General features: G+C 45.4%; 1 protein-coding gene across 1 annotated transcript; it reads right to left on the bottom strand.

Annotated features, from left to right (window-relative positions):
* Window positions 1–3,351: 3,351 nt before the first annotated feature.
* LOC144132572 (5-hydroxytryptamine receptor 1-like) lies at window positions 3,352–5,040 on the bottom strand. Its single transcript, XM_077665064.1, has one exon. It carries the CDS (start codon window positions 4,845–4,847, stop codon window positions 4,035–4,037), a length of 813 nt encoding a protein of 270 aa, XP_077521190.1. The 5' UTR covers window positions 4,848–5,040; the 3' UTR covers window positions 3,352–4,034.
* Window positions 5,041–15,969: the final 10,929 nt, after the last annotated feature.

Raw genomic sequence — 15,969 nt, 5'->3', positions numbered from 1 at the left:
ATTCTGATCACATCCGCTCGCTTGACGTTCTGCTGCCCCCTGCTACGCTTGCATTCCCTTGCAAAATATTCCGTTTCCAAACGGCTGTCGGTTTTCTTCCAATCGCATACGTGCCATTCCTATGCTCCACTTCTTCTTGATTGCAAGTAGGATGTCATAACTCGCTTTTGTTCCCTGGCCCACTCTGCTTTATTTGAGTCTCTTAATTTTACACAAATCTTTTTCGTTTCTGTGGGGCTCTGCGAGCTCCTTTATCTAATCGAAATCCTTTTCGTCATACTCCAAATTGCTGCCCCATATGTGAATTCTTGCAAGATAAAACAGTTAACTTTCCTCTTGAGAGTACATTGTTAAGATCTAATTCATGACCTGAGAGTGTAGACCATATTCACTGCACCCAATTCTTACTCTCCAGATATTTCCCTTTCGTGGTAACAGTGCTGCAATTTTATTCACGTTAATGTTTGGACCCACCGTTTTGTTCTCTCGATGAAGATCATCAATCTTCCTCGACCTCTCAGGAAGGCAATGTCATCAGCGAATTGCAGGTTACTAAGGTGTCCTCCTTTAAGGTTTATCAGTGGTTCTTCCGAATCCAATTCTCTGAATACCTGCTGCATAGACGCGGTGAATGCACTGAAGAGATAGTGTCTCCCTACCTTAAATCCTTGGTGATTGGGATTTTGTCTTCATTTTTATGTAATACTTCTCTATTACTAAATACAGGAGCTGTGGGCTCTTGGCTTGTTGAATTTCGACATTTTATAGCTTACAGATGAATATGTTCTCTTCCCGCATGATCATTTATTGACCGGCTGCTGATTTGAGGACACGAACGTTGTTATTAAGGAGAAAAAGCACTGAATATTTAGAGATACTGGTAGCATAGGAGCGAACGCGCCTCTTTCGTGTTATTGCAGCAAAATCGTAACACGAAATTCTGGCAGCGAACATTAATAACGTACTGAAAAAAATCTGAAATTGTTGCATACTGCAAGAATCAACGGCAGGGACATTAAGTCTACGACTTCTCATCGCCATTCTGGGCGATGGCGACCAGTGATGGTTGCAATAATAGGTGTAGTGCGCGAATACAAGACACCTGCCAATAGGCATGTGCTCACCTACAAAAGGACCACATCGATCACGTGAGCACTCGATCATGACTCAGCAACACGTTCAGAATTGTTCTGTAAGAAGCCAATATTACTTCACAAAATTATGACAAAATTGCCGTGTCATGCTTCACTGTCGAAACCAAGGACTAAAGAGAAATTTCAAGAACTACCCAGTACAGTAACTCTGCCTTCATTTTGTCTAGTGTACCCCCTTTGGAAAATGTAACCGATCAACATGTTTTTTCTTCTGAACCTTATAACCGAGCCGTTACAGCACCCCTAAGAACCGAAAGGTGTCAGAATGTGAGGACAAGCGCTCACCTTACTTTACACAGATTCGCAGCTTAAGGGCTGCCATAAGTGCTTCGCTACTCTGATAAGAAACAAACCGCCTTTGCCCGGTTACTTTTGGCAAAGACGGTACATTGCGGGGATACAATATCAGCATGAATTCGTTCCAATCCGCTGTCTCTGAAGGATTTACAAGAGGAAGTGCCTTTGTCCGCGTCCAAGGTTATTCGATCGTAAGTATATGCTTTTTGCTTTACCTTGCTCACTCAAACAGTTCCAAAGGTGGTGGCTACATAAGAGTTTAACATGACAACATGCCGTGAAACTTATGAAGTTATCCTCACAGTTAATATTTCAAAGCCATGAGGTCATTATCCAAAATTGCGGATACAGGTAACAATCAACTCTTCATACTTACTTCATGGATTGGATTCTGCGATCTCATAAAAGAGTGGACACTGAAAGCGCATAATTTGCACACCTTCACTCGGTCGAGTGAAAACAAGACCACCTGAGTACGAACAACGCGCACTACAATAAGCTCCTGAAAAGGCACAGTCACTCATCTTCCAGTGCAGAAGATTGTCATCATACTCAAGGGAAGCGCGTGTGTCTCATTTGCAAGCTGCCTTTGACAGCTTCACATGGTGGTCATAAGTTCTTGACGTTTTGCATCGTTTAGTCCTGAATATTGTTGGTAGTGTGACGCTCGCCTGAACGGTACGCCATAAGTTCTGCACATAGAATATCCACACACAACCAAGTGCATCATGAGAACACGCACGTCTACACCATAGATGAATCTTCACGCAGCACTCACAATGGAGCTTGTGTCGTATTGTACGATGTGAATGCCACCTTAGTGTTCCATGCAGTACTGGCGAGTTTCTCTCGGCGTTCTTTTCCTTCTGCGTGTCTAGAGTCCACAGCCGTGGCTGTCATGACTTCATGACTGCTCTTCACTTCTGCTTTTCCAGCGCTGTTGGAAATGTCCATCATACACTGAGGAGAGCGCTTAATCCTTCAGGGCTCCGACAGAATACCCCCTGTTGTCTCATTAGGCATAGAAGCAAAGTATGACGTCACAAGTGGTAGCAAGGATGTATCTTGACCCCATTGTGACACTTGCGGAATGCCCGGCGCGTAAGCGCATTCCCTAACGTTGACATGCCCGAAAGGGTTCTTGACAAACAGGAAGACGCATTCCCTAACGTTGACATGCACGAAAGGGTTCTTGACAAACAGGAAGACGAAGGATATACCAAGGGAGCGTGATGGCAATCCATCAAGGGACGCTAGGAGTTATGTGAAGAAGAGTGAATAGAAAAGCTCCTCTCTGAGGTCAGTTTGTGATGTGCATTAAAAAGGCCTCCAAAACACAACGTGCGAAACGTGTTCAGCAATCTGGCCAGCAATGTTGTCTTTATTGTCAACGTTGTTTCTGACTGTTCATGTAAAGCTGCCAAGTCCAAAATAGGTAAAAACATTTCAGTCCCAAAGCAGTATTGTACGTAAACCTCGTTTTAGACGACATTAGCTCTTATCCTGACACGAACTAGCACTTTTTACGTATGCTTTCCCACGTACTATGCAAGCTTCTCAGATTAGCTGCCCGCGATACGCATGTCCAACCAGTCATCTCAGTGCATCCAAAAATGCTAGCTGCGAGAGCGTATGGTATTGGAAAGCCAGATGAGAAAATAAGTCCCTGCATCTGCAGCAATACACATTATGGGTTGAAACAGTTTATAATGCATTGAGAACAAAAGGAAAGTAGCGTTTTTCAATACCTTGTGCTTGGCGCATAATGGCCTCAGTTGCTTATGTGCCATAAATCACAACACGCAATGAAAAGTAGCCAGGGAAAGATTGTTAAGAAAGCGACTCGAAAATGCAGTCCTGAATTGAGCTACAAATAAGGCAGCATAAAATCTATTCCTGAGTAAAATAATTTTGAAGTTTCCTATTTTCATATTGCTGCTAGCTTTTCTTTTCATGATTACTAACAAGACGGTAGCAAATGTAGCATAACTATGGTTCTGCACATTGTACGTAAGAGTTTGAATAAGTTTTCCTGTGAGATGAAGTCCTAAGTTGTCAGCTACCGCTTATTATCAAGACCTTTTTGGTCTTTACTTCTTAGCAACATTTTGTGCCTGTGATGAAAATGGTTAATAAATTACTGGCCTCCTTGCTACATTCCAGCTAAGCCATTTATCATTTTAAAACTTTTTTTACGATAACTATTTAGGGGAAATTTGTTTTCGTGACATGTTGAAAAACTTAATAAATATAATAACACGGTTAATTTGCGCTTTTTCTGTCGATTTGTGTGCCTCTCGTCCCGTCTGGTTCGCGCAGTTTATACCCTTTCTGTTAATTTTTGCGTTGGTCCTCAAGTGGCGTGAAGTGGTTGATTGCCGAGACTGAATTACTGCAGCGCAAAACGCTTGGTGCTGCATGTCAAGCGAGCAACGGGGAGATCGGCGTCGTGCTCGACTCGCAGGCAGCTTGATTGTGCTGGTTCTGAGTCTCGTGCTGGTTACCCTGGTTATTTCGCTTATTATTGTGGTGATTCGCGTCGACCCTGGAGACGCGGAGGTCTTCGGGTGACGTCCACCATGGTCAGGCCAACGAGTTGAGGTGGTTGTCCCTGCTCCCCAGGAGCTGTCTGCCGGTTCCACTGCTGCTTCCGCCGGCGGTCCCGCTGCTCCCTGTACCCTGCGCCTGACAGCGGAAGCACAAGAGATCCCGGAAGGCTCGCCGGAAGTCATGGTGGAACGTCACGTATATTATTGGGTTCAGCGCCGAGTTCGCATAGCCCAGCCAGAGCGCGAAGCTATGCGCCACTTCAGGAAGAGGCGTGCCTCCCAGTGGCCTCACCAACGCCAGCGCGAAGAAAGGAAGCCAGCATGCCGTGAAGGCAGTCAAAATAATTCCGAGCGTTATGGATGCCTTCCGTTCTCTGACAACGACTCTTAGGCTTCTGCTACGAGGTCCCGGCCTCGCTCTGTGCTCAGCTTCGATGACCTTCTTTGCAGCTCTGTGGATCCTCCAGTACATGAACAGCATGACGGCTAATGGTATGTAGAAGGCTCCGAGAGTAGCGTACAGCTGGTAAGCCAGGTGCTGACATATCAGGCAAGTGGGCATGTCGGGAGTTCCGTGCTCGTTGCCCAAGACGAGCAGAGGTGGCACGCTGATGAGGGCTGCCAGGAGCCAGACAGCAGCGATGCAAGCCCAGGCTCGTCGTGCGGTGCGCCGAACACCGTAGGTGAGAGGTCGCGTAATGGCCAGGTAGCGATCAACGGAGATCATACAGAGGTTGAGGATGGAGGCGGTGCAGGAGGCCACGTCCATCGACACCCACGCGTCGCAGGCTGCTCGGCCCAGGTCCCAGCGGTGGTCCGATAGCTCGAGGTACAAGGCTGGTGGCATGACAAGAAGGGCGACGCACAGGTCAGAGGCGGCCAGGGAGACAAGGAGGTGGTTGGAGGGGTGTCGCAGTCGCCGCACAAGACAGACGGATAGGCAGACGAGCGCGTTGCCCACTGCCGTGGCGCCAATGAGTGCGCCCAGGCACAGCGACAACGCCAGCGCACTCAGCGTGGTATGCGGCACGGGACACCGTCGTCGAGGCTGTTGCTGACGTCACTGGTATCGGATGCCTCGGTTTCCTGCAGTGCGGAAGAAAGAACAAAAAAGGAGATGCTTAATATCCCTGCTGCACTGGCAGTCGCAATGTCCATGTAATCAATGTCCACCGAAATTTTCGATAGCCGTTCAGTTGCACCACTACCACACAGCCAATTTCAATGATCATTAAGTAGTCAGCATGCGGTCGGACATCTAGCACTTGGGGTAGAAATATTGTGTAGAAAAGAGAAATAAAGCAGAATGAATACCCGCCGCGGTGGCTCTGTGGTTAGGATGCGCGGCTACTGAGCCGGAGTATCCAGGTTCGATAGCGACCGCAGCGGCCGCGTTTCGATGGAGGCGAAACGCAATGGCGCCCGTGTGCTGTGCAATGCCGGTGCACGTTAAAGATCCCCAGGTGGTCGAAATTATTCCAGAGCCCTCCACTACGGCACCTCTTTCTCTCTTCTTTCACTCCTACCTTCCTCCCTTCCCTTACGGCGTGGTTCGGGTCTCCATCGAGAAAACTGAGGAAATTACTGCGCCATTTCCTTTCCTCAAAAATGAATTTTCAATTTTCAAAGCAGAATGAAACAAGTCGAATATTGGAGTCAGTGCTGGTTCTAATCGAGTTTGTTCGGAAAAAGCAATTCGAATACTTTACTTCGGCGCACCCGTCGCGGTGGCTCAGTGGTTAGGGCGCTCGACTACTGATCCGGAGTTCCCGGGTTCGAACCCGACAGCGGTGGCTGCGTTTTTATGGAGGAAAAACGCTAAGGCGCCCGTGTACTGTGCGATGTCAGTGCACGATAAAGATCCCCAGGTGGTCGAAATTATTCCGGAGCCCTCCACTACGGCACCTCTTCTTCCTTTCTTCTTTCACTCCCTCCTTTATCCCTTCCCTTGCGGCGCGGTTCAGGTGTCCAACGATATATGAGACCGATACTGCGCCATTTCCATTCCCCCCCCAAAAACAATTATTATTATTATCACACTTCGGCGCAATCAAGAGAAGGGTTGGGTGAGTGGCAACATTAAACATTCGCAACATTCATTACTCGCCATGAAACCGACATAGATCAGTGACTATCTTTGTCGCTTCCATAACCACTTTCGTTTCAGCACCTGTAGGGTACTTCTTGATCTCGGTTCCCACAAAGCGTAATAGAGTGGTAGGGACCTTAATGGAACAGGAGAGGTCTGCCTGGTTGTCGGCCTGTAAACCGAGTGAACGCAGTGGCATGCAGCAAAACAAGGGAATGTGTTTGTTTACGACTGACCACCGTATAGTCTGCTGAGCAGTGATTTTGACTGCGTAAAAAAAATTGTTTATGAACTGCTTAATGTAGTCTAAAATTGTGCAATTACATCAAAAGGATTTACTTCTTTATTTAGAGTTTGTATATTATGGTCTTTGAACATCTGCCGAGTGCGAGGCCGTTGTTAGTGGTCCTTTAGATTTCAATGGCCATTCTCGAACCGCCATTAAGTCGATGCCCATCTAGTTCAATCGCAATTGAAAATCGCCGTGTGGCACCGGCGTATACCCATTGAGTTCGATATCTATTAACTCAGTGAGCACTGAAACTAGTAGCTTGGTTTGGGCTAGTTGGTAACAGTTCTTAGAAAACATAGCGCAAAAAGGACACGGACGACACAGAAGTGGACAGGACAGGCGCTGTCCACTTCTGTGTCGTCCGTGTCCTTTTTGCGCTATGTTTTCTAAGCACTGAAACTACTCGTCTGAAAGGGGTAATGAACTCATTCCATGTCCATGTACAGTGCATTATCAGCAAGCACAATATTTCACATTAGAAGGGTACTTTAGCTATTTGTATAGTAAAATTTTTAAAGTTTCTACTGATGATGCAAAGAAGCTGCGGTGCGAGGACTCCGCATCCGCTTTGCCAAATGTCCCTTGCTGTAAAGCATTCGAATGTGAGCCTAGGGAAGTTTTTAGATACAATATTTCATGTTTTAGGACAGCACGCTTTCCTTGGTACCACGTGCAGCGAACGAAACGTGAGGGCTTATCGTGCCAAACTGTGCGGCCGTCGCTCAGGTCGACGGGCTGCACAATGATACAAATAAATAAAACAGATGCTACTTCGAACTACGCGACTTCACAGGTTTCCTTAATCTTATTTTTTCTGCGTGATGGCTCAATAATAGCTCGGTCTGAATTGCCTTTCGGGGGCCTGCCTATCACTTATAGCAAATTATGGCATGCACTTTCCATGCTCCGGAAGACTGCGCTTACGCACTGCTGGCAGCGGCGTCGTCCGATCACTTCGAGACGGTGAGAGTGCACACTTCTTATGTTCAAACGCGTCTTGCTGCGCTTGAGTATTGCGTTTTTGTTTTCGTAATTCTCTGCCTTTAAATGCTCTAAAGAAAGTTAGGCAGGGTGCAACGATGGTTATACCCAAAGTTCGAGCGGTAGCATTTTGGCAATGGCCCAGGCCAAATTTCGAGGTCGCCATCGTATCGGGACGCTCAGTTATGGTTGGGCATCGCTTTTGGTAGAAATCGGCCAAGGGCAAATTTGGCGACTGCTTTCTTATCGAGCACATTCAAATTAGCCTTGACATCCGACTTTGGTCCAAATCGATGAAGGTCGCATTTCGGAGGGGGGGGGGGGGGGGAGGAATTTGTGGGGCTAGGATCAGCATTTCAGAAATGATCCGAGTATAATTTGAAGGCACCATCGCATTGGCCGTAGTCAAGGTATGTTTCGGCATCTGACTTAAGGCAGTTACCATGAGGTGACTGTTAATAGGTCACTTTAATGTAATATACGCACACCGGACTAAATCTCGAGTTTTGCATTGAATAGAGCTCTCGCTATAAAAAAAGATGAAAATGGGGGCGCAAACGAAACGGTACACAAAAAAATACCTCAGGACAAGGCGCTTGTCCTGCGGTCTTCCTTATTTGCCTCCGTTTTGTTCGCACCAGCTTTTTCTTCATGAAGAACATCCACCAAGCCCAACTTTCCGTATAGCAAAAAAAAAAGAGTCATGTAGGAAATAGGTCGCTACAAAAACTTAATCGGCTATTTCTAAAGCGCTTCCTGCCCCCCCCCCCCCCCTCTTTCCCGCCTCCCTACAACTTAGCGAAACGCTCCTGGGCCGAAAACGAATGTTGGTAATTTTGCATATTTTTTTCCCGGTTAACTATCTGCGCGGAATTAAAAATACCGAGGAGCGCCACGTGCGACAATTAATTTGTCACTGGTTGCACCCAGCTGCGGTGTGCAGCTTTTTTTAAGCTTTCGGTCAAGTTCCTCATGTTCGCGCTAGTTCTAGTCAAAAAGTAACGGCTTTAATTGAAAAATGCATGCCTTCCAAACTTTTGACAACTAGCGGCCGAATGATAAAACCTTGGGTCGATAAGAAAATTCGCTCGCTAATTAACAAGCAACGCCGCCTGTATGCTTCGTTTTTAAAGACTTGCAATCAGTCTGTTATCTAGGAAATGCGCCACGTGAACTGCAAAATTAAGCAAGAAATAAAAGTAAATAAACAAACTTATATTGCATCGCTTGGCGCAAAGTTGAGGGTTAATCTTAAAGAATTTTGAAAATTTGTTAAACTAAGTAGTGAAGAGGCCACCACTGTCCCTAGTTTATTAGTGCGCGAGAAAACAGTGCTTGATGATTATGAGAAGGCTTGCTGTCTGAATTCCTATTTTAAAAGTGTTTTTTTTTTCTGAGACATACACTGGTGAACTGCCTGAAACACAAGAAATAGTCTACGAGAATATGCCTGTGGTTGCGGTCACATATAACGGTCTTCTCAAGCTTATTTCCAAACTGAACAACACACCGGCTGGCGGTCCTGATGGAAGGGTGAGGGTTCGGGCTAGTGGGTAGTCAACATGAGGATCCATAGCGCACACAATTGAGGGGACACAACACGAGCGCTAAACTTCCACTGTATGAACTTTATTTGACGCTGGCAGCCTTATAAAGATCACGTAAGGTACAGGTATAACCTACAACAATGATTATCTTGTCAAAGGCATGATGTGTCAAAGGAAGAGATAAAAAACCAATAAAACCACCAATCAGTCAGCAAGTTTCACACTATCGCCCACTCCTTGAATCTATGAAAGCTATGTCTTTCCTTGATAATGCCATCGAAGGATAATAATAATAATATTAATTGGTTTTGGGGGGAAAGGAAATGGCGCAGTATCTGTCTCATATATCGTTGGACACCTGAACCGCGCCGTAAGGGAAGGGATAAAGGAGGGAGTGAAAGAAGAAAGGAAGAAGAGGTGCCGTTGTGGAGGGCTCCGGAATAATTTCGACCACCTGGGGATCTTTAACGTGCACTGACATCGCACAGCACACGGGCGCCTTAGCGTTTTTCCTCCATAAAAACGAAGCCGCCGCGGTCGGGTTCGAACCCGGGAACTCCGGATCAGTATCGAAGGATCACTGATACTGATACAATTTTCCAATCCCTCTTTTTCGATTGCTACAGCTTCAATTATTTCCCTTGTTTTCTGATCCCTATTTTTTCTAATACTGAACACTCCTCGAAATTAGGCGTGCACTTGTGATTACGGCAGTGACGAGCCAAATTACCTAGCCCCTGATTTCTAACATTTGTGTGGTGCTCGCTGAGTCGCTTATTTAGGCACCGGCCTGTCTGCCCTATATACAACTTGCCACATGAAAGCGGCAACCTGTATATAACGTTGTCGGTGCAAGTTACAAAGGGGCTCTGATGACGTACAGAGCAGGCCTTCCTATCCTGCTTGTCTGGACATGTGTTCTTAGACATGCGGGCTTACACATGCTTCGGTGGCACCGCATACTTCGGTTCAAGCTGTTCAGCTTGGACCGAAGTACGCGGTGCCACCGAAGAAATCGGCGCCTGAACTCTTGTCTTTCGTCCAACAAGGCTCGAGTCATGCCCCGTCCGCAGAGAAGGAATGGTGCAACGTAGAAAGTCTGAATCTTCTAAACAATTGGAAGCCGTCAAGCACATGTGTTCCGGTGAGAAAGACAGTAAGGTACCTGAAGGACAATGGCTTTTGTATACTACCTTCAGATAAGGTGGGAGGCTTTGCAGTGCTTCCGATAGATTTGTGCCGCAAGAAAGCACATGAGGCAGTTAATTCAGTGTTTAATTGGCACCAACACTTCTTAATCCAAACGGCAAAAGCGCAAGCGAAGAAGTTGTGTAAGCAGCTGGGTCTGTCCAGGCTTTTGCTCGCAATCACGAGTTCAGGAAAAATGCATTTGAGATGTTTTTCTCAGTCAAGACCCACAAGTCAGAGGCGCCTTTTAGAGTCATCGTCTCTGAATGTGACTCGTGGCAGAAGAAAGTTGACCTGTTTTTGCAAACTCAGCTAAAGCTGTTGAAACCTGAGGACCCATTTTTAATGAGAAGCTCTGAACAAGTTGTTGACTACCTGAGAGGGATTCATGGTGAAGATGTAGGATTTCCTTGAATAGATATAAAAAACCTTTACTACTCCTTGCCGCATCAGCAGCTTTTAGAATGCATTGAAGACTGTATTCATAAATTTGACGCCGTATTGTTTCAAAATGAGGCTGGTATTTCAGTTAATGGTTTCTTGAATTTTGTGTCCTTGTACCTCTCGTCAACCTTTGTTAAGAGGAATGAGGAAGTCTGTCTGCAAAAAAACGAAGTGTGTATAGGGTCGTGCATAGCGCCTGCTTTTAGTGACTTGTTTCTTGCGAGCGCGGATAGGAAGATCCAGAGTAATCTAGGCAGCAAGTGGTGATAAAAACGTTCCGATTTGTAGATGATTACTTGGTTGTTCTTCGTAGGAGCAATGGAAGCCTTCTTCAGGTAGCAGAAAGTACAATACCTACCGTTGCGAAGTGTCTTTAGCCACTGTCAATTACTCGCGAGCTTCCTGTTAAGGGTATGACCCGGTTTCTTTGTTTAAAATTAGTTTCTTCGAGTCGTGTTTGCTGGATGTATGAGCCTATAGAGGCAATAAGGCTCTCTTACCGTTTACCTCGGCACATACCAAGTTAGGAGAGGAGTAGTAAAAACATGCCTGTCTAATGCAGTAAATAAGTCGTGCACCTGCCTAATGACAACAAGTTTCAGTAATCAGGTTGATCGCCTTCAGGAAGCTAGTTACCCGAGGTACCTTATAGTATCACTAATAGAAAGCCTGCGCAGACAAAGAAAAAACACAAGGTTGACAGACAAAGAACAAGGTCCCTGCAAAATTTAAGTAATGCCTTGCAGTCACAGGATTTCCCACGGCCTCTAAAAGATTGCACAGAAAATTGGTGTTAAAATTTGCATGTCAGCTCCAGAAAAATTGTCCCGCATGTGTAAGAACACATGTCAAGGCAAGCACGTTAGAAGGCCTGCTCTGTACGTCATCAGAACCCCTTTGTACCTTGCACCGATAACGTTATACAGCATTGTGCGTTTTTATCCCTGACACTTTCAAAAATTTCCCCGCCTCAACCGCTGGCTCGTTTGCGGTGAAACTGCACACAGAACTTGCGTATTATGGTAACTTTTGTATCGTAGCAAGTTTGACAATGGTACATACTTAGTTCAGGCGCACATGATGCGAAAACGTAAGTGTCTACGAGAGATCGGCGAGCCAAAACCCGCAGACGACGCTTTTTCGCCGAGAACCGGCAGTTGCGCCATCTGTTTTGGGCAGTGGAAACCGTCACGACAAGGCCGCCGAGGCGAGCATTGCAAACAATATTCTTTAAAAGGTAAAGCCTCGTTAAATCATTTGTTCTGATAGTTTTCCGCTTAATTAGTCGGAAATGTTGTAAGCGCTTCAGTAGAAGCAGACGAAACGACAAGAACGGCATATTCAAACGGCCCGCGCTCCTTGCAACGCTCTCCTCGACGGCCATGTCGTGACGCTTTGCGCTACCGCAAACAGATGGCGCCACTGTCGCCCTTAGCGAAAAAGCGTCATCTGCGGGTTTTGGTTGCCGATCTCTACGTAGACGATTATGTTTTCGCATCATACACGGCTCAACTAAGTAAGTACCGTTGTAAAACTTCCTACGATACAAAAGTTACCATAATACGCAAGCTCTGTGTGCAGTTTCACCGCAAACGAGCCAGCGGTTGAGGCGGGGAAATTTTTTAGTGTCAGCGATAAAAACGCACTATACTGTATACAGGTTGCCGCTATCATGTGGCAAGTTGTATATAGGGCAGACAGGCCGGTGCCTAAATAAGCGACTCAGCGAGCACCACACAAATGTTAGAAATCAGGTGCCAGGTAATTTGGCTCGTCACTGCCGTAATCACAAGTGCACGCCTAACTTCGAGGAGTGTTCAGAATTAGGAAAAAATAGGGATCAGAAAACAAGGAAAATAATTGAAGCTGTAGCAATGGAAAAGGAGGGATCGGAAAATTGTATCAGTGATCCTTCGGTGGTATTATCAAGGAAAGACATAGCTTTCTTAGATTCAAGGAGTGGGCGATAGTGTGAAACTTGCTCACTGATTGGTGGTTTTTATTGATTTTTATCTCTTCCTTTGACACATCATGACTTTTACAAGATAATTATTGTTGTAGCCTATGCCTGTACCTTACGTGATCTTTATAAGACTGTCAGCGCCAAATAAAGCTCATTCAGTGGAAGTTGAGCGCTCGCGTTGTGTCCCGTCAATTGTGTGCGCTATGGATCCTCAGGTACTCATGGCATTCTGTCGCAGCTATTAAAATCCTGCTCATAAGAAATTGCGCATTCTTAGTAGCTCTGTTTGATAAATCATTAAATACCACTTCATTACCGTGCGGCTGCGTTTTTATGGGGGAAAACGCTAAGGCGCCCGTGTGCTGTGCGATGTCAGTGCACGTTAATGATCCCCAGTTGGTCGAAATTATTGCGGAGTTCTCCACTACGGCACCTCTTTCTTCCTTTCTTCTTTCACTCCCTCCTCTATCCCTTCCCTTACGGCGCGGTTCAGGTGTCCAACGATATATAAGACAGATTCTGCACCATTTCCATTCCCCAGAAAACAGTTATCATTTCATTACCTGCAGAATGGAAGGTAGCCCACGTCGTTCCAATTCATAAAAACAGTCCCAAAAATGTACTAGAAAACTACAGGCCTATTTCTGTAACATGCGTGTGTTGCGAAACAATCGAACACATTATATACAGTGCTGTGAAGAAGCATCTTGAGAGCAATAATTTGTTTTCGAATGCTCAAAATGGAATTAGGCCTGGGCTGTCATGTACGACCCAACTGGTCGAGTTCTTTGACGATCTGTTTTACTCTTTTGACCTTGGATTTTAGGTAGACTGCATATTTTTAGATTTTCGGAAAACTTTTGATACCGTTTCTCATGCATTGCTGTTAAATAAATTACCCTGTCTCAGTATACACCCTACAATAGTGAATTTGATTAGAAATTTCTTGTCTGGCGAACACAGCAAGTTTTAATAAACGGAACTTAATAAAAACGTCATCGTAACCTTTGGCGTGCCACAAGGGTCTGTTTTGGGCCTTTGTTATATTTAGTCCTTATAAATGACATTGCTCAAAATCTAGAATGCAAATTGAGGTTATGTGGGGATGATTGTGCCACACACAGAAATATAGAAAATGATTGTGATGTTAGTTTGCAAAATGATCTGAACAAAAATTCGTGCTTGGTGTACTAACTGGGTCTTGTCTTTCAGCAGTGATAAAACGCTCTCCTGTGAGATCAGTCTATAAATTCGACCTACTATTTCTCGAAAAGGTTCAACATCCCAGGTAACTCAGGGTGTATTTTTCAGAAAATTTAACATGGAACAGACATCTCGTATGTAAAACCTCGTTAGCCGTTATTCTTATAAAGCCCGCCAGAAAGTAAAAGAACTGCTTTCCATTCGTCCGGTACTAGAATACACTTTCACGGTATGAGACCCTCAAAGCTCTAATCTTATAAAAAAGCTTGAACGCGCTTAAAACCGCGCGGCAAAATTTCTTTCTGGTAATTATAACTTCCGTGGCAGCATTGCATTAGTTAGAGAACCTTGGTTGGAGAACACCAGCACACCGCCAATTAACTGCAAAATTAGAACTTTTTTTTTCAGATTTTACTCTGATCCCACAGGAATGAACTTCCACATTTTCCCTCCTCATTTCGTCTCGAAACGATATGATCACGAGCTGAAAGTTCTTGAAATGCGCTGTTGTAGTGATATCTACCGTAATTAATTTTTCCGCATGCTTCCGCGCACTAGAAGAGGCTTCCCAAGAGCATTGGTGAATGTAAAACATGTTCAGAGTTTCTGTCTTTATTGCCACGCAGTCTGCCGTAGATTAATATCATCCCATTTACTTCATATCTTATGGCTGGCATTGCGCTTCATGTGATAGTGCACCCTTCCCATTTCTGTGTTGTGATTTTTGTACCGCGGTGCCCTGAAGAACGTTTGCCGTCGAGATGACTTATCGATGTTACGTATTTTGTTACTTTCTTGCTTTTCCCAACTGTGCTTCACTGTTTTAAAGTTTTTGTCACATGCTCAATTTCCTCCAATTGTCCCCCCTCCCCTGTAATAATGCCCTTGTGGTGCTGCAGGTCATCATTATCATCATCAGCTTGACTACACCCAATGCAGGGAAAAGGCCTCTCCCATGTCTCCCCAACTGACCTTGTTTTTTGCCAGCTGCGCCCACCCTATGCCGCAAACTTCCTAATCTCATCCGCCCCCCTAACCTTCTGCCGCCCCCTGCTGCGCTTGCCTTCTTCTTGGAATCCACTCCGTTACCCTTAAGTACGAGCGGTTATCTTTCCTTCGCTGTACATGGCCTGTATAAGCCCATTTCTTCGCCTTGATTTCGACTAGAATGTCATTAACCCGCGTTTGTTCCCTCACCCAGTCTGCCCACTTCCGGTCTCTTAACGTTACACCTATCATTTTTCTTTCCATGGCTCGCTGTGTTGTCCTTAACTTAAGCTGAACCCTTTTCGTTAGCCTCCATGCTTCTGCCCCGTAGGTGAGTACCGGTAAGGTACAGCTGTTGTACACTTTTCTCTTGAGGGATGCTGCATGGTAAACTGCTATTCATGATCTGAGAGAACCTGCCATATGCGCTCCACCCCGTTCTTATCCTAAATACCTAAATAATCTGCGCTTTCCTGATGACATTGCCTTACTGAGTCGTTCAGGAGATGAACTGCAAATCATGATCAATGAGTTAGACAGATAGAGCAGAACGGTGGGTCTCAAAATTAACATGCAGAAAACCAAAGTAATGTTCAACAATCTAGCAAGAGAACAGCAGTTCACAAATGGCAGTGAGCTGCTGGAAGTGACAAAACAATACGTCTACCTAGGGCAGGGGGTGACAGCTGATCCGGATCACGAGAGGGAAAGTTGAGAGAAAAGTGACGCCAACCAATATTTTTAACTTTACCCAACGTTTGTTGTAGCCTATGCCTGTACCTTACGTGATCTTTATAAGACTGTCAGCGCCAAATAAAGCTCATTCAGTGGAAGCTTAGCGCTCGCGTTGTGTCCCGTCAATTGTGTGCGCTATGGATCCTCAGGTACTGATGGCATTCTGTCGCAGCTATTAAAATCCTGCTCATAAGAAATTGCGCATTCTTAGTAGCTCTGTTTAATAAATCATTAAATACCACTTCATTACCGTGCGGCTGCGTTTTTATGGAGGAAAAACGCCGAGGCGCCCGTGTGGTGTGCGATGTCAGGGCACGTTAAAGATCCCCAGGTGGTCGAAATTATTCCGGAGCCATCCACTACGGCACTTCTTTCTTCCTTTCTTCTTTCACTTCTCCTTTATCTCTTCCCTTACGGCGCGGTTCAGGTGTCCAACGATATATGAGACATACTGCGTTATTTACTTTCCCCCAAAACCAATTATTATTATTATTATTATTATTATTATTGTTACACGCGGTGGTGGCGGCTCGGGTGAAG

The sequence above is a fragment of the Amblyomma americanum genome, chromosome 5, assembly GCF_052857255.1.
Source record: "Amblyomma americanum isolate KBUSLIRL-KWMA chromosome 5, ASM5285725v1, whole genome shotgun sequence".
NCBI classification, from domain to species: domain Eukaryota; kingdom Metazoa; phylum Arthropoda; class Arachnida; order Ixodida; family Ixodidae; genus Amblyomma; species Amblyomma americanum.
This window is presented reverse-complemented; position numbering and strand designations above follow the sequence as displayed.